The 19,905-nt window shown below is 38.2% G+C and overlaps 1 protein-coding gene across 5 annotated transcripts in view; it reads right to left on the reverse strand.

The window, feature by feature from the left end:
- KLF12 (KLF transcription factor 12) overlaps positions 1-19,905 on the reverse strand; it is a 447,122-nt gene that overhangs the window by 235,827 nt on the left and 191,390 nt on the right. For all 5 annotated transcript variants that reach the window (XM_015439340.4, XM_065532966.1, XM_065532968.2 and 2 more), the window contains one exon: positions 19,347-19,436. In XM_015439340.4, the coding sequence (XP_015294826.3) occupies positions 19,347-19,436 (90 nt within the window). The remainder of the gene's footprint in view (positions 1-19,346; positions 19,437-19,905) is intronic.

Here is a 19,905-nt window from a genome sequence, read left to right on the forward strand (position 1 = left end):
TGCATAGCAAGAGAGAAGTCAATGCCTGGCTTCAAAGCACAGGCTGACTCTCTTGTTACAGGCTAATGTAGCTGGTGACTTTAAATTGAAGCCAAAGCACATTTACAATTCTGAAAATCCTAGGGTCCTTAAGAATGATGCTAAATCTACTGTCTGCTCTAGAAATGGAACAACAAAGCCTGGATGACAGTACATCTGTTAACAGCATGGTTTACGGAGTATTTTAAGCTCACTATTAAGACCTACTACTCAGAACACAAGATTCCTTGCAAAATATTACTTTGACAATGTACCTGGTCACCGAAAAGCACTAACAGAGGTGTACAAGTAGATTAATATTATTTTCATATTTGCTAACACATTTCATTCTGCAGCCCTTGGATTAAGTAGTCATTCTGACTTTCAATTATTATTATTATTATTAAAGAAATATATTTCATAAAGTTATAGCTGCCATAGATAATGATTACTTTGATGTACCTACACAAAGTAAATTGATAACTTTCTGGAAACTAGATACTCTAGAACCCTGAGAACATCTGTGATTCATGGGAGGAGGTCAAAGTATTAATATTAATATGAGTTTGGAATAAGTTGATTTCATCCACATGGATGACTTGGAGGTGTTTAAGACTTCAGTGGAGGAAGAACTGTAGATGTGGTGGAAAGAGCAAGAGAACTAGAATGAGAAGTGAAGCTTGAAGACATGATGGAAATGCTTCAATCTCAGATAAAATTTTCACGGGCGAGGAGTTGTTTTTCCAGATAAGCAAATGGTTTCTTTAGATGGAATCTACTCCAGGTAAAGATGCTGTCCACACTGTTGAAACAACAACAAAGGATTTAGAATATTTCATGAACGCAGTTGAGCATGCACAGGCAGGGTTTGAGAGGATTGACTCCAATCATGAAAGCAGTTCTACCATGGGTAAAACACTATCAAAGAGCATCGCATGCTATAGAGAAATCTTTTATGAAAGAAGAGTCAACTGATGCGGTAAACTTCATTGTTTTATTTTAGGAAATAGCCACAGCCACCCAAATCTCAGTAAACACCACCTTGATCAGTCAGTGGCCATCAACACACAAGGCAAGACCCTTCAGCAGCAAAAAGATTAAGATTTGCTGAAAGTCCAGATGATCGGTAGCATTTTTTAGCAATAAACTCATTTAAAATTAAGGTATATACATTGTTTTTAGATGTAATGGTCTTGCACACTTAATAGAATACGGCAGAGCATAAACATAACTTTAATATGTACTGGGAAACAAAAAAATTGTATGACTTGCTTAATTGCAATATTTGCTTTATTGTGGTTCTCTGGAACCAACTCTGCAGTATCTCTGAGGTGTGTCTGTATTTTCAGGATATTTCTTCAATGCTCTTTCTCTCTCTCTTTTTTTGTTTTTTTACATAAATAAAGGAGAACCAAAGGTAGAACTTACTTTTCAGAACTAGTCAAACTGTATCACTGTAACACATAGTTTTTAGACACAGAATAAATGGTTCGGTTTTAAGCACACATAGTTTCTCTGCTTGAATTACTCAAGTAATTACGTCTCTGCAGATCAGGGTACATTTAGTGCATATCTGTAGAACTGGATCATTTCAGTAAAACAGAGAGTCTGCATAATCACATTCACTCCATGTTAAGAGACAACTGAGAACATGACAGAACAGCACTCAACTCCATGTCTCCTTCCTTATTTAAAAAAAAAAAAAAAAAAAAAAAAAAAAAGTGCCAAGTTATCCCATGAATTCTTCCCAAAGTGTTAACATGGAATTGAAATAAAGTCATGTGAAATAGCATAAAAAATGTGAAAGGGTGTAATGTATGAAACTCGAATGTCTAACCACTTAAAATATAACACAGCTTTTATGTGAACAAATAACAGTAATTCCCATTTTATCTAAATGAATGCTAGAACAGTTAAACAGGTTTGAAAATCCAGTACCACAGAAAGAAGTGAGGAGTTGCACCAGTGAGAAGGTGAGAAAGGGAAGAAGACAAAGCAGCCAGCTAAAAGTGAGACAGCCCAGAGGCTTCTCCCCTTGACCACTCCTCTCCTGCCCAAATCAACATTCTTATTTTACATCACAAGTAACAGTTTTCTTGTACAAACTAACGGAGGAATGTAGCCTCTCTTACTGGAAAATAGCAGCTGTGGGACAGCACCTTGCACAGGATAAGCCCCATTCCTATCAGTGTTTTCCACACTATCTCCATCCAGCTTATAACACCCTTTCATCTTTTACCTCTTCTCCAAATCTTTACTAAATAGTCAACTCTGTTTCCACCTCTAACATGAGGCCAGAACTTCCTTATACTAATATTAACGTCTACCTCTTTATTTTATTTTTTATTTTTTGAGACCGAGTCTCACTCTGTAGCCCAGGCTGGAATGCAGTGGCGCGATCTTGGCTCACTGCAACCTCTGCCTCCTGGGGTTCAAGCAATTCTCTTGCTTCAGGCTCCCTAGTAGCTGGGACTACAGGTGTGTGCCACCATGCCCAGCTAAATTTTTATTTTATTTTTAGTAAAGACAGAGTTTCACCATGTTAGCCAGGATGGTCTTGATCTCCTGACCTCATGATCCGCCTGCCTCAGCCTCCCCAAGTGCTGGGATCTCTTTTTTTTTTTTCAGACGGAGTCTCACTCTGTCTCCAGGCTGGAGTGCAGGGTCATGATCTCGGCTAACTGCAACCTCCGCCTCCCAGGTTCAAGTGATTCTCCTGACTCAGCCTCTCGAGTAGCTGAGATTACAGGCACACACCACCACACCCAGCTAATTTTTGTATTTTTAGTAAAGATGGGGTTTCACCATGTTGGCCAGGATGGTCTTGATCTCTTGACCTCATGATCTGCCTGCCTCAGCCACCCAAAATGCTGGGATTACAGGCCTGAATCACCACGCCTGGCCAACATCTGCCTCTTAAGTCCATGATGATTTGGGGATCTTGTCTATCCGGTTTTTACTGAAAACTGTAAACTGTATACAGGCACTTGAAATATGCAGGCAGTTAAACCTTTTAGCTAAAGGTTAAGTGTCAGAAGTTCTGGGTGATAATCTCACAATGGTTACAATTATCTCTGAGATTTAAGCAAGCGATCATTATGTTTTCAAGTGAAATATGGTGATCACAAGACTCTATTCCATCTTCTCAATGAATTGAGAAAATACCAAATGGTAACACACAAGAAAGTGCTCTCAATTATGCAAGGGGTATATACAAATGGAAAGAAGTACTTGTTGCTATTTTTCTTTACACCACAAGCACTGAGTAAGTCAGAGGAAGCACATTTCCAACACCAAGGAAATTCAAGCCTAAATTAACCAAATCAGTTTCTATCTCCTAATCAACAGATGACATTATTTCAGTAAGCATTTTTCATGAAACATGATAAAATAATGAGATAATTCTTCAAGACCTGCAAAAATAAATGATTTCCCATGACTGTCTTACCTAACATGTTTTTGGCATTTAAGTTGCAGCTTTGTATCACAAAAAAAGCATTGTTAAACGTAGCTGATTCTGACACTGAGAAGCTGGGTGATCCTAAAGTTCCTTAACCATTATTAATTACAGCTGTCCTCACTGGTAAAGTGGCAATGATCACCACGAGATTACTAGGGTGTTAGATAATATAAATGCCCAAGCACATAAAAGCATTCATAAATAGTACCCCCCATAGACATTCTTATTGAAAATTTAATATTAGGATCACTCTCCAAGCAAACTGTGGGGCTCCTTCAAGTCAGATTCTTGCCTACCTTTGTCCCTAATAACTCACACCACTTTGTTGACTAAAAATAAATGTGTCTGAAATCAAGCTGAGAAGAGAATTAATCCACATGATACAATTTGAGCTCAATTAAGTGCTAAATTGGGTGGGTAGTGATTGTAAGTAGATTCAATAAAAGTGTAAACACAAGAGAGATCAATGGAAATGCTTTCTGGAAGAGGGATTTTGTGCTGGTACTTGTAAGACAACTATGACTGAAACTAAAGGAACACAGGAGAGTGCTTCAGGTTGAAGTCACTGCTATTAGCTAAGAAATATTACTTATATTAACTTCTTTACTTTCCCAGAAACTCCATGAGGTAGATATTATTATAATCCCCATTTTACAGATAAAGACACTGAGACAGATTAAGTAGCTTGCCCAGGTTACCCAAAGCGTCAGAGTAGGACATAAATACAGAAAATCTGGCTTCAAAATCCACACATTGAATCACACAGTCATCAAAATAAGATCTATTTATCAGAAAAGTGAGTACATCTCACTGTATCAGCTGCAAACAACAGAATCCTCTCCGTATAGTTTAAGTGGATAGAGATATTTTTTCATGTATCAGCCCAGAAATCTCAGTAGATCAGAGAATCAGCCAGGAACAACATGGGTGGGACAAAGCGCAAGCACACTAGGTCTGTTCCAGTAAAAATACCACTGCTGCCACCTCCAAGTATGTGGTGCCAGAAATGTCACAGCCTCCGCCACAACGCCGTTAAGTCCTAACCATTGCACCTGCCCTAACAGCTGTTCTTCCGTGTGCAGGCAGCCTTACATTGCTCCCTTCTGCATCCCTTTCAGACATGGTGCAGCAGATGGGCAACATGTCCATATCCTAGCAGCAAGAGAGTCTAGGAGATGCAGATGAAAAAATAAAGATTCTACCTTGGGAGGACTGGAATCACAATACAAGAAGCTAACGAAATGTCAAGATGATAAATAAAAGATGTCAGGCAACCACAAAAGGCCACTACACACCCTGATCACAAGCAGGCTGAAAGGTTCTGAGAAATAAAGTCAGCTATATCAAGTAGGGTCAGATTATACAGGTGCAACTGCATTTGAAAACAATTTACTCTGTCCAGTAAAAGCCATAGGTCTCTTACAATAGCAAGACATCGTTCAGGGCATAATGTAAAGATGACTGGTTCAAAAAATGCAAGTGCCAGAAACTTCAATTTTTTCCCTACCATTTATAAATGTTATATCATAAAAGCATAGTCACATGCATCATTATTTTTTAAAAAAGCAAATATCTATTAAATAAACTCTATTAAACAAACTGGCCACATCATACATTATTTTTGCCTCTTACAGTTCTCTTAAATTTCTTCAAGGATCATTTTCTAAGACAATGGAGACACTGAATGCTAATAATGTTTTATGTTTTTGGAAACAACTTGAAATAAAATACTAGATATTAACTAGAAATTTTTTTTATTCAATTTGGGAAACAGAAACTTTAAAAAAAAACCATCATTCATTTAACTGTCACAACCATATATGTTTCTGAATAACATCTGAAATGTTTTCTACAGCAACAATTGTTTTTAGTAGTTCATGTTTAAGGAAAGATAGCCACATATGATAAGACACAGTATTTCTGAGTAAAATCCAGAATACATAATTAAACACACCTATTTTTTTTTTTTTTTTGAGGCGGAGTCTTCACTCTGTCGCCCAAGCTGGAGTGCAGTGGCACCATCTTGGCTCACTGCAAGCTCCGCCTCCCGGGTTCACGCCATTCTTCTGCCTCAGCCTCCCGAGTAGCTGGGACTACAGGCGCCCGCCACCGCGCCCGGCTAATTTTTTGTATTTTAGTAGAGACGGGGTTTCACCGTGTTCGCCAGGATGGTCTCGATCTGCTGACCTCGTGATCCGCCCGCCTCGGCCTCCCAAAGTGCAGGGATTACAGGCGTGAGCCACCGCGCCCGGCCAACACACCTATTTTAAAATGTCAATTATTGGTAATAGGTAAATATATAACAGCACAACATCAATGTTTTAATTTTACAGTATAAACAGACTGGTAGTACCAATATTACCAATTTTTTTCCTGACAATACAGTAATAAAGCACAGCAATACTTTGGAGCATCATTAATATTAAATCTTTTTTCAACGTCTATGTGAATAACTGGAAACTCTTTTTTTTTTTTTTTTTTTTTTTTTGTGAGACGGAGTTTCGGTCATTGCCCAGGCTGGAGTGCAATGGTATGATCTTGGCTCACCCACATCCTCCACCTCCCGGGTTCAAGCAATTCTCCTACCTCAGACTCCTGAGTAGCTGGGATTACAGGCATGTGCCACCAGGTCTCGCTAATTTTTTGTATTTTTAGTAGAGACGGAGTTTCTCCATGTTGGTCAGGCTGGTCTCAAACTCCCAACCTCAGGTGATCCACCCACCTCAGTCTCCCAAAGTGCTGGCATTACACGCATGAGCCGCTGCCCCGGCCACATATTTTTATTTTCACATCCAAAATATTTTATATCACAAAACTCAGGAGAAATGCAGATTAACAACAAATGCAATGGCAGTTACTTTTTACTGATTACTTGACATATCGTGTACTATGCTAAGTATTATGTATACAATTTCACTTATTCTTGCTGAATTCATACATTTTATTATACCTGAATTTAAACAGAAAAATGTTTTACATCGCTCTCAGACACATTTCTACAGCTCAAAAACACTGCATAGAAATGTGAATATACCCAAGGGCAATAATCCAAAGAAGATTAAGGTAAAATCTCTATTTATATATATTTATGTTGTATAGAAGTCAGAAGCTACTATGGCAAATAAAATTTGAGGGGAGAAGAGCAAATTTAGCATAGACACGCAATGTCAATGGAAAGAAATAACTGTCTCTATATCTATCTTCTAACTTGATAAAACAACATCCATTAAGGGTTTTGATGATGATGTCTATGAAAATAGTGTTACTTTGCAAAATTGCTTATGGTGAAAGAATGTTAAATTTTCAGCAATATGTAAGTATTTGTGAGTATAATGCTGATTGGAGAAAAATATAACCTTGAAAATCTATCTATGATCAAAACCAGCAGCCCCTGCACTGTTCATAGAAAATGCTTTACCTCAAATACTTTGCTTTTTTTTTTAACCATTTACAATAATATATTGACTATTTTTAAGTAGTCTGAATACTCATCTTTTATATGAAATTTATAACAAAACTTCAAGCAACCTAGAAGGCTCATTGTACTATCTTGTTAGAGCTGACTTAGCTAAGGGAGGCTTGAGGTTTTAAATGCACAGTTGCATTAATTTATTTCAAGTTAAAAATAAAGTGTATAACCAAGGTTAAAAAAAAGAATAAATTCCTTCTATATCTGAATTTTAAAGAAACAAGACTTGCTTATTTAGCAGATATAGGCTTTAAAGAGTGAATAATCTCAATTATTATCTTCACGAATTTCCTGAAAAATATATAATTAGTTATGACAAGAACATGGCAATGAAATTGGAGTTCGAGAGTTAAAAAGAAAATCAGTCATAGAGACTATGAGTCATCTTGAACATTATAGTTCATTTAAGATAGATGAAAAGAAGTTCATATTTCCTTATGACACTTTCTTTGCATTTTCTTAAGACAACAGACAGGACTGACCAATGACAGTGAACACGGTTTCATTCTTCTATAGCCACAGATATGATCACTTAGTGAGACATTAAACTCATCAAAATTGTCACCAGGTCGCATGCCTTCAGAGCACAGCATTTTTCTCAGTGATGATTCTCTGACATAATTTGTAAAGAAAACAAAAAACCTGTTGACATCTTTATTGTTACATAGGTTTCTCAAAACACTAGGGGAGGTCTTCCAGAAGTTGAATCTAATATGTGGTGTCAGTTCTGCTCAATCTACTGATTTCTAAAATTGATAGACACACAGTGAAATAGAATTTTGCCCATGTGGTGACCAGGGATTATTTCTGGCCATTAAGTAAATACAAACATTATTTTATATAAAACAAACATATCTTATGTAGTAAAATGTGTTTTAATACTATGAAATTAAGTTGAAAGAATGATCAAGAGTTCACATTTACTGTAGGATACTGCATAAAAGGGCCTGTGACTTTAGTTAGGCAAATTTGCATTTACTGGGGTACTAAACAAAATCTTTTCACAAGATCTATATTAGATTCTTCTTACACATCAATATATTAATAGGAATAATGTCTGATATCAGATCATGTCCAATGTGATAACTAGTTACAATGATCAAAACCGAGTTACAAAGACAAATACCCTGAATGACGAAAAGACTGATTCACAAGACACAGACTACATTCAGTGCCTGTTACTTACTGGTTGTGTGATCTTATGTGCACGATATATCTGCAATATTATTTACTAATAAAAATAATATTACATCTACTCAAAGGATTACTAAGGCAGACAAGCATGTGAAATTATTATGTTCTCTTAATGAATTGGCATCCTCATCATTATGAAATGCTCAATTTTATCTCTGGTTATATTATTGTTCTGAGACCTAATTTGATATGAATATAGGCACCAACATTTTGGTTTTGCTGTTATTTAGTGTTTGCATAATGTATCTTCTTCCATCCTTTCACTTTTTATCTTAAAAGAATGTTTACCAGAGAATTATTATGTTCCAGGAAGAAAACATTCTAAACTATTAATAGCTTTTATTTCAAGATGTGATCATGTCCTTTAATTTCTCTTGATGGGTTTTTTATAGATATTTAAACTTTTCTAAAATAAAATGTTATCAGACATAAGAATTCCAGTTTCTGATCTCAGGACAGGCCTTGTACACAGGCAATCAACAGGACTGGCATGGCTAAACATGAATAGTCTCACCTTTCATATGAAACGTCTTCCTGCAGAGTTAGAAGAAGGATGTTGTTAAAGCCAAAATTCATTTAAGTTTTCATGGTAAGTACAAGGAAGGACATATATTCACACATGGTTGCTGCTATAACAAACAGATTTCTTAAAAAGTCACTGCCCCTTTCAACTATACAAAGCAATCTGCTCAAGTCTTCCCTTAGCCAGTTTAGGAATTCATATTTGCTCTCCTACACAGTTACAAATCCTAAGCCCTCTGGTTCAAAAAAATGTTTTTTCTTTTAATTATTAATTGTGGTAAAGAACATGTAACATAAAATTTACCCTCTTAACCATTTTTAAGTGTACAACTCAGTAGTGTTAACCATATTCACAACATCGTATAACAGATGTCTAGAGCTTTCTTCATCTCACAAAACTGAAACTCTGTACTCACAGGACAACTTCCTATCTCCGTCTCCCCCAACACCTGGCAATTTCATTCTACTGTTGAAGATTTTGACTACTCTAGATTCTATCCTTTGATTACTCTAGAATGTACCATCTTGCTATCTGCACTCTGTTCCTTTTGCTTTTTCTTCTTTTAGATAAACTGAGGGGCCTTTTTTGCATGTTTCTGGTTCATCTCCAGGTTGTTTTGTGTGTATGGTTGCTCTAGAATTTACAACATAAACCTTTATCACAAGTTATCACTTATGACTTAATGACCTACCGTCAAATAATACCACACCATTTCACATGTGGTGGGAGAACTCTACCTATACTTCCTTCCATAACCCTGCCCTGTGCTGTCATTACTACTCATTTTCATTCAATATGTCATGAACTCCACCATACATTGTTATATTTGCTTTCAGCAGTCAACTGTCTTTTAAAAAGATTTTTAAATTCTTTTATATTGACCCATATGTTTACCATTACTCATTTCTTGTAAAAATCTAAATTCCTACCTAGTATCCTTTTCTTTCTGCCTGCAATTTCTTTCTTCTTTCCTGACTGATTTCAGATAAGAAGACTGATTTATCTTCCTTCATATGTAAGGTGTATTTTTCGCCCCCTGGCTGCTTTTAAGACTATGTCCTTCATTACTTGTTTCTGGCAATTTGATTATTATGTGTTTTAGTGACATTCATTCTGCTTGGGGCTCATTAAACTTCCTGGGATTTGTGAGTTTATAGTTTCTATCCTATCTGAACAACGTCCAGCTTTTCTTCTTCAAATATTTTTTCTCATCTCCCTCTTCTGAAAAGTCCAATTGTATGTATGATAAGCAACTTTATATATTGTTCCACAGCTGCTTACTGAAGCTCTGTTTTTATCTTCAGTCCCTATTTCTTTTCTCTATGCACTTTGTGCTTTATTTTGAATAGATGTTTCTTTTTATTTATTTATTTTGAGACAGATGCAGTCTCACTCTGTCACCCAGGCTGGAGAGCAGTGGCACAATCTCAGCTTACTGCAGGCTCCACTCTCCTGCCTCAGCCTCTAGAGTAGCTGGGATTACAGGCATGAGCCACGATGCCTGGCTAATTTTTGTACTTTTTATTTTTTAGTGGTGACAGGGTTTTGCCATGTTGGCCAAGTTGGTCTCGAACTCCTGACCTCAAGTGACCCACACACCTCGACCTCCCAATGTGCTGGGATTACAGGCAAGAGCCACTGTGCCTGGCCTATTTCGGATAGTTTTTATTGCTATGTATTCAGACACTGATCTTTTTTAATGCAGTATCTATTAATGTCATCCACTGTATTTTTAAAATTTTAAATACAGTATGATATGCTTTGGAATTTTTTCCTCCTTCAAATTTCATGTGGAAATGTGACCTCCAATGTTAGAAGTGGGTCTAGTGAGAGGTGCTGGGTCATGGGGGCAGATCTCTCATTAATGACTTGGTGTTGTCTTCATAGTAATGAATGCGTTCTCACTCTGAGTTCACAAGTTGTTATCCTGGCACCACCTCCCTCTCACCACATAAGGCACCAGCTCCCACTCTGCTTTCTGCCGTGATTGATTGATTGATTGATTGATTGATTGATTGATTGATTTTTTTGAGACAGAGTCTCGTGTTGCTCAGGCTGATGTGCAGTGATGGGATCTTGGCTTACTGCAACCTCCACCTCCCGAGTTCTAGCAATCCTCCCACCTCAACCTCCGGAGTAGCTGGGACTACGTGTCACCACGCCTGGCTAATTTTTGTACTTTTTGTAGAAAGAGGGTTTCACCACATTGTCCAGGCTAGTCTTGAACTCCTGCGCTCAAGTGATTCACCTCCCTTGGCCTTTCAAAGTGCTGGGATCACAGGCATGAGCACTTGGCCTCAGGTATTTCTTTACAGCAACGCAAACATGGACATACACGGTATATGTTTCATCTGTTTCATTTTTTATCATTTTGTACCTTCCATTTCTCTTCTCATCATTTTCAGGTTTTCCTTCACATTCGTGAGCATATAAGATACAAAATAGATGTTTTAAGATCCTTGCCTATTATTTGTCATTTCTGGATATGTTCTGGATATCAATAGATTCATTTTTAAAACTTGACTATAAGTTCTATTTTCCTACTTCTTTGCACATCTGGTAATTTTGACCAGATGCCAGACATTGCGATTTGTACATCATTCAGCACTAGATCGTGTATTCTTTGGAGTGCATTTTTGTTCTGATATACAGTTGAGTGACTTGCAGATCAGTTCGGTCCTTTCAATGCTTGTTTCTAAGGTTTGTCAGGGTAGGTCCAGAGCAGTCTATTCCAGGACTAAGGGCCACTAAGCTGTGACCCTTCCAAGCCCTCTTCCCAATGCCTCACATATGAAGAGGTTGCTCCAGCCTGACTTCTGTCAGCTTTATGTGAGCTCCAAGAATTGTTCAACCCACTGCTGTCCGGCTGGCCTTTCCTTGCCTTCCTCAATACACAGGAAGATAAGTACTCACCAAACCCTTTAGTGGGCCCCTCTGGAGATCTCCAGAGCTCTCTCTTTGTGCAATTCCCTCCTCTACGCTATTGTTCTTCTCACAAACTAGTTGTCCTAACTTCTCCAAATATCAAACTCTGCCTGCTTAGCTCAGTGAGACTGCAAGGCCCTATGTGGGTTCTTCCTCCCTGCTTTGCCGCCGGGAAGGTATCTCCAAGCAGTAACCGGAGGCCATTGTAGAGTTCCTCATGTTTTCTGCTCTCCTCTCGCGGACCACCACTTGTTGTCCAATATGTGAAAAAATATCTCTTCTTTCATCTGAGTTTCTAGTTGTTTATGGTGGGAGTGAATTCCCACAGGAGTTAATATTTCGTGGTCAGAAGTAAAACTCCTCCAAAGATTTAACAGGATATTTTGGCCGGGCGCAGTGGCTCACACCTGTAATCCCAACACTTTGGGAGTCGAAGGCAGGCGGATCACAAGTCAGGAGATTGAGACCATCCTGGTTAACATGGTGAAACCCCGTCTCTACTAAAAATACAAAAATTATCTGGGCATGGTGGCATGTACTTATAAATCCCAGCTACTTGGGAGGCTGAGGCAGGAGAATCGCTTAAACCTGGGAGGTGGAGGTTGCAGTGAGCTGAGATCGTGCCACTGCACTCCAGCCTGGCAACAGAGCAAGACTCTGTCTCAAATAAATAAATAAATAAATAAGAATATTTTTTGTGATGCACTTTATCAACTCTGAACCAGCATGCAAACATTAGCTCAAGAAAACACATCTACAGAGAAAACATGCTTGATGGTTCAGAATTTTTTAAAAAAATTCTTCCACAAAGACAAGGAGACAAAGCAGACCATGGCCTTGTAGAAGCTGAAATATTCTGGAAAGGTTAATTTGCCTGAAATCAAAATGCTCAAATTACTCAGAGCATGAAATTTCCTTTAAAAATCTTCCTTTTTACAAAGCACTGACCCTATAAAAATGCAAATAACTCTTGGAAAGGACACTTTACATTCTCTTCAATTAATGAGATTGTGGTTAGAACTGGTCATCTGTTGGTACCTTGAACCATTACAGCACCATCAGAGGGCAGGGACATCTGGATTGTGGGTGGCAGGAGAATGAAGTTGAAAGAGAAAGTACATTGCTAAAGGGAAGAAGGGCAGACTTCTCAACTTCATAGCTTTGCCCGGGGCAGGCCCTGAGGGAAAGGATTTGTCTGCCTGCTATATTTCCCTTGGGTACTATCTGTAATCACTACCACAGCTCATTGATTTTCAATTCCTTCTATTAATATATTTATTGGCCATTCTGACATTATTAAAATCAGTCCAACTCTGCATCTTTAGTGGAGGATATCTCTTCTTAAAATATCAGTCTTGCAAGAGCAGATATTTCTTTCTGCTTAAAAAAAAAAAATGGTCTTCTCACATTAGACATAACACAGCAACTGCAAATGTTTTTCTTTGAAGCCAGGTAGTGACATGCACAGATTTCACTACAGATCAAAAGATCTCAAGCAGTGGGTCATCAGAGAATATTAAATGATAAGCAAATTCGTATTTCCAAGATAATTCTACCAATTTAGCCAAACGCTGGCCCCTGTTCCACAGCAGGAGAGGAAATAATGAGCCCCTGTTAAAGGGTAATGCAAGTGGCATTTTTAATAATGCCCTTTTTTCACTTCTGATAAAGTCATTAAAGTAACACTGTCTTACTAAGCCTTTACCCACAGATGTAAACTAGATCGTTAGTGTAAAATTAAATAGGTTTGCTGAGGAAAAAAGTTAGGTTAATTGTTGGGTTTTTTCCCCTTAATGTTACTGAATTTTAATGTAATTTATTTCCTGCCTTAAGTAAACATTCCATAGCACATTTTCAGGTTCAGCTACAATACTCGCACTCATCTATATTTTTTTATTAAGCCTAAGGACTGGAGTCTTTTTCAAAAAAGCACCCGTCTCCAAATCCTCTCAATTCCACAGCGTGGCAAATAGTCTCACTTACAACAAATAGCACATGAATGAATCACCATTTATTGAGCCCTGCCTATTCATAAGCTCCTGTGCTGAGATGATGAGGAATAACAAGAAACATAAAGCATAAGCTCTGCTCTTAAGGAAGTTACATTACAGCTGGCTTCATGATGCTAGTCAGCTCTTTGTGATGTAGAAATAGCTTCAACACTTTGTTATTAATGTCCTGCAGAATGGTTTCTAAAAGTTACTGCAAGCTGCCTCTAGGGAAAAGACCAAGTCTCTCTTATCCTCTTTTGTTCTGCCTCTAAAATAAGGGAATGCATAGGAATCTGCGGTCTGGCCAAGGTGGATATTTCCCGGTAGTTAAGGCATGGAGTATTGACGTGATCCTATACTTGTCTGCAGCAATGCCTGCACCCCTCCTAGCTACATGGCTATGGCAAAGAGGCATTAGGCTCTCTTCCCCAAGGATAACAGAAAGGAGTCTGACTTCCACTCAATTACTGACTGCTTAGAGCACTTAAAATTAGCAAAACACCCAATCTCTTTCCCTGTTTCTGCCACACTATTGCCGCTCTTCTCTACCGGCCCACGGATCAGAACTGTACCTGGTTCTACAGGAGAGAAGAGAGGCAGGATAACCAATGGCTTCAACACCCTTGCAGTTAGTGTAGACACTCAGGTCAGCTCCTTCCCTGCGGCAGATTCCTCAGACTTAGGAAATAAACAGTGAGGGTGACTAAGAAATGTTGCTTTCAGGTCTCCCTCTCAGTCCTCTGCACCTATGTAGTTTTCAAAAATATTTTTATTTAGAGAGTTCATCTTTTCTTTTTAAAACATTTTAAGAATTTTAAATACACAAAATTAGGCAGAATAAACTATTTTCATTTCTTTGGTTCCATTATTCTGTTTTTATTCTGTTATTGACATTATTATTTGTGTTCCATTATTTCACATCATAAACTCTAATCAGAATTTAAAACATTCTTCCAGATATGCTTAAATGAAAATTCAAATGAAAAAAACAAGGGGTTCTAATTTCAGATCTACCCTGTATCTACTTGGAGAATTATGAATTAACGCAGATGTCGAAATCTTACTAGATACCTCATGAGGATTGCAGCAACATAAACGAAAGTTATAGGGCCTTTTTCTCCCGTTTTTCTTCTAAAGGAGAACATTGACTCAGCACCCACCAAAGGCAGGCAGGCTCCTGCGAGGATGGGTGGTTAATTCCACCTTCCAGGTGAGTAGGATTAGAGGAGACTAAGCATGACCCACACAGCTGGTACCAGGCTGAATACCATCTGAACTCAGGTCTTTCTCACTTTGAAGTCTGTGAATTTACACTTCCATACATAGGAAGCTTCACTGCAGTAAGACTCTTAAATGCATAAATAGAAAGGCTCTGTCTCACCCCTTGCTCCTCACCAGGATCACAGAATGACAGACTTTACCTGGCAGCGAAGCCCTCATCTCCAGCACCCCCGTTGTATGGATGAGGACATAAAGGCCTGGAGATAGAAAATAACTTCCCAATGTCATTCAAGCTGGTAAACTGCAGGGCCAGGAATAAAATCACGTAGTTATCTTTGGGGCAGTATCCTCTATATACTGCCTTATAGCTGGGTGTGATAGTTTTAATACTCTTCTTCTTGTTTCAGTCCTTTGCTTAATAACATGTTAGAACATCCAAAGACTAACAGCATTTGGGAAGCTCTTATAACAGCAGGGCGCATACACCAAAGTCACAGACAAAGTCATTCAAACACTCCTTGCTGTGCCCCTGAAGTGTATCCCAAGGGAACATGCCCTTCCTAGAGACTGCCAGCAGCATGTGCTGTGTTACCAACAAGCAAGAAGAAAACCAAAGTCACATTTCAGGTGACTGCAATAATCATCTGCCTAGCTTTCACTTAACTAAAAATGCAAGAGTCAGAGAACTCCAAACAGAAGGCACACAGAGGTGGTGCCCATATGCTACCACACCTATCCGGTTCACATGGCTACAAGATGAGGACTCCTGTCACCAATGAGAACACGTATTTCCAATATTTACAATTTTGATTTTTACATTCACAATAACCCTATGACATAGAGCAGGTTGACAATTATTTATTGACTGGTTTTATATTTTTCACCATGCTAATTATAATGCCCAGAAAAGTTGAATAAATAATGTATTTACCATGTGCCAGAAACTATAAGAGATACAAACTAGAAATATAAGAAATAGTCCTTATCCTCTAGGAGTTTACACTCTGATTGAAGACACATGACCACACACACACAGCATAAATCTCATTAAGAGAATGAGGCAAAGCAGCCGGAACTTTCCAGAGAAGAGACGCAGGCCTGTTCCCAGTCTGTCTTTAACCTCTGAAATGTGCTCCTCAGGTCCTGAATTCCTTGGAGGGGTGGGGAGACATGCGGAGCCCGGCTGACAGCACAAGACCTAAAGGACTCTTTATAACACACAGCAGAGAACAACTACATGCCTTCCTGGTGCACCGATACACAAGGGCATGTAGAGTAGCACATCTTTATTATTATTATTTTTTTTGAGGCGGAGTCTCGCTCTGTTGCCCAGCCTGGAGTGCAGTGGCCGGATCTCGGCTCACTGCAAGCTCTGCCTCCCGTATTTACGCCATTCTCCTGCCTCAGCCTCCTGAGTAGCTGGGACTACAGGCGCCCGCCACCTCGCCCGGCTAGGTTTTTGTATTTTTTAGTAAAGACGGGGTTTCACTGTGTTAGCCAGGATGGTCTCGATCTCCTGACCTCGTGATCCGCCCGTCTCGGCCTCCCAAAGTGCTGGGATTACAGGCTTGAGCCACCGCGCCCGGCCGAGTAGCACATCTTTAAAATGCTGTGTGCAGCCTGAGAGAAATACCGGCTTTTCTTCACCAAAAGATTGAGATTAGTATCTACTTCTTAAAGACAGAGTACCAAAGCTAGGTTTTTCAGAGTGATTACACATTCCAACCAATGTACCGCCTTCAGGTTTTCTTCAAGCTCTCTCATTCATTGCTGTGACACAGACAAGTTTCTATCACTTTTTGTTCATTGTTAATTAACATGTCTCGTCTTTTTCAAAAGTCCATAATCAGCTGGGTATGGTGGCACATGTCTGAAACCCCAGCTACTTGAGAGGCTTATGCAGGAAGATCACTTGAATCCAAGAGTTTGAGTCCAGTCCGGGCAACATAGCAAGTAAAACCCTATGTCGTAAAAACAGATAAATAAACAAATGCCCATAATTGCACATGTGAGTGTAATTATTTATTGAAATTTCACTAATGTGTTTTTCTTACAAAGAATTAAACTTCAACCAGCCTTTAAGTCATAAATGAGGAAGAAGTCATGAAATATTCAAAATTCTAGTTCTCCTTATCTAAAAATAGTTCTAAGATTCTGAATATTATATGGTATATAACAACATCTTCTCCAATAAACCCAGTAAAGTGGCCAAAAATGAAAGTCACCAAAATTCCAGATTTTGTTTTAAAGAAGAGTTGATTTAAAGCACTACAAAAGTGTTAAAATTGTTGTATTCTAATAGAGTTAAATCATCATACATTTCATTAAACACTACAGGCTGATTCTCCTGAAGCTTTGCTACAAAAGAGAATGAAATTATATCTGTCATATATTTAAGAGGTACACATAAACCCAAAAGGAAAAAAATAAAGTTCTATTTCCCTTCAACATGCACAATCTAAAATACCAACATCAGCTCCATTCACAAAGAGGAAAATTGATTTTCATGAACAGGCATTAGGCAATACCTATGAACCCACAACTTTTCATGTCCCTATCTAAGGACAAAAAAACGCTTTCTATGATAACGTGACATGGGGTTTTTACTCACACTGCAAAACTGCTGGGAATACTGGCCTTTGTTTTTTTGTGCACTTAAATCTTTCAGGTAGACCTTACCTTGAAACCGAAAAATAAAGGGGAAAGAACTATATGGATATTGTTAAAGATTACCAGGACTGGTGACAGCAACCCACTATTCTGGCTTTCACCATTGGTCCGGGGCTAAGCTTCTAACTGATTTGCTGTAGTTTCTGCCTTCCTCCAACGTGCATAGTTTGAACAGATTGTCTGTTATTTCAAGCTGAAGAAATTATTGTGAAATACAGACTGCTTTTTCACTTTTTTTCCCCATGAGCAGTGGGAAAAGGCTATCCTTTCTGAATAAGATGCTAGACTCTATATGAGTTGAGCAGAAATTTATTTTATTAAACTCATGATAATGCAACTAGATTAAGAAATGAATTAAGAAAACAGAACTCTAAAGAACTAAGACAAATCCTCCCCATGGTTAGGTTAATCAAAAAAGGTTAAAACTATCTATAAGGTTTGGAAGATATACAGAATTTAACGTAGTGAATCCAGCTAGGAAATCCAGTTGAACACATGATGTTTTCTGAAAGGTTGTCTATACTGAACCAATGTTAGTAATTGCCACAGTCTGCTCCCTCATGATCCTCTACTGCCTGTGTCTTGCGCTGAATCTATATGAGTTGGTCATTATATCATGTCTAGGACCGTGGAGTCATGTTATTGGTTGACATACTCCACAAAGTTCATTTCAGAGCTAAAAACGTCAACCCAGAACACAGAGGTGAAAAGACATCTTCTACCACGATAAGGCTCTGTTCAAACACAGGCTTACAATGAAATAAATTATATTGACATGCCACACACTCCGCTACATGATGCTCAAGTAGGCAGAAGTTATTGAAGAGACCCTCTAAATACACCATCCGGATCCATAACCTTGAATGTCCTCATTATGAAATCCTTTGGGGACGTCAATACCCTAACCCTTTGAGTGGGATCCCAGATGCACTTATCCACATCGATTTTTATACTCTTAAAAGTGAGATTTTATTCACATTTAAAATTTCTTTTGAATGTTCAAGTACAAAACATTGCTAATTTTTAGTAATGATGTTTTAATAAGAGAGACACTGATAAGGTAAATATTATATACGTATTTATGTCCTTCTGTCAGTCACCTGTGCTGCCTCAGTGGTGGTGGTTTAATAAGATAGGTAGCCAATAGGCACTCAGCCACATGAGCAGTGCTTTATCCCTTAAAGTTGCCAATGCTGCAACCAATTATACTGCTCTTATGCTCTTAACTAAACCAGTGAAGACATTACTGTTCATTATAAAATCTATGTCATTTAAAAAAATATGCACTTGTAGTCCTTATATTTTCAGTACCCATAAATTAATTCATTGGTTTGGCTATGTATTGTTAAATAATCCTTTTGATTTAAGACATTTTTCAAATTCAGTGACCTCATCAACTATCCCCCAGTACTCCTACAGTAAGAAAGGACAGGTACAAATGTCAAAAGAGAAGCCCATCCAACAAACAGTAACATTCTCACAGCTGTACTTTGTCATTTCCTGATTAGAATCAACCAAACTATGATGACACTAAGATTATATTCCCACCTGATTTTTTAATACTTCCTCTTTGCTTTGGATTTTTATTAGCTTTTCAAATCATTTACTAATTTAGATATAGCCATATGATTCTCATAATGTCACTATGCCTTCCAACTTTTAGGACACTATCCCTTCCAAGGAAATAACAGTTGAATTCGCAAATGGATACAAATCAACCACAATCTCAGATTTGTTTGTTTGTTTGTTTTAACCTGAGAAAGAAAAGCTTACGCAAGGGAAACCGTAGAAGTGCTCTGCAAACCTCAGGATACTCTGCAGAAGAATGCCACTCTCATCAAAAGGAGTGGGGCATTGCTGGAAACTTGTGCTTACCCCTTGTTCAGATTCCAGAAGCTCTGTTTTGACTCTGACTGCCGGCATCCCATCAAGCATTAACATTCTGTTCTCAAAGGTGTTGATATTCTGAAAATAAAAGGGAGAGAGAAAGATTCAGCTCTAAAGCATTCAAAAGAGGACCTCTGGGAGAGTCTTCCCTCATTGTAGTACATTTAGTACTGCTAACCTAATTTTTTTAAACAATAAAGATAATTAAATGAGAATATCGGCATAACCAATTATCCCCCTACCCTGAACTTTCATTTGAAATAATGACCAAGCAGTTGAATTAATCAGTCTGATTCTCTGACCTCTGGGTTGGAGGTCAGACTGTAATAAACTGGAGTATGGAAACCTTACATTAATTTATATGGGGCTGCAACAATTCATCACACTTTCACAATAGTGGAAGGAAACAGAAGGCGAGTTTTTCTCTTTCCTTAGTTCTGGAAACTGTATTGTGCAAAGACACCCATAAAGGAGAAAATCACATAAAAATTCATAAACTCTCGTATTAGTCAAAGCCTAAATCATTTAAAAGCAAGATAATTCCACA

This window comes from Macaca fascicularis, chromosome 17 (assembly GCF_037993035.2).
Source record: "Macaca fascicularis isolate 582-1 chromosome 17, T2T-MFA8v1.1".
NCBI classification, from domain to species: domain Eukaryota; kingdom Metazoa; phylum Chordata; class Mammalia; order Primates; family Cercopithecidae; genus Macaca; species Macaca fascicularis.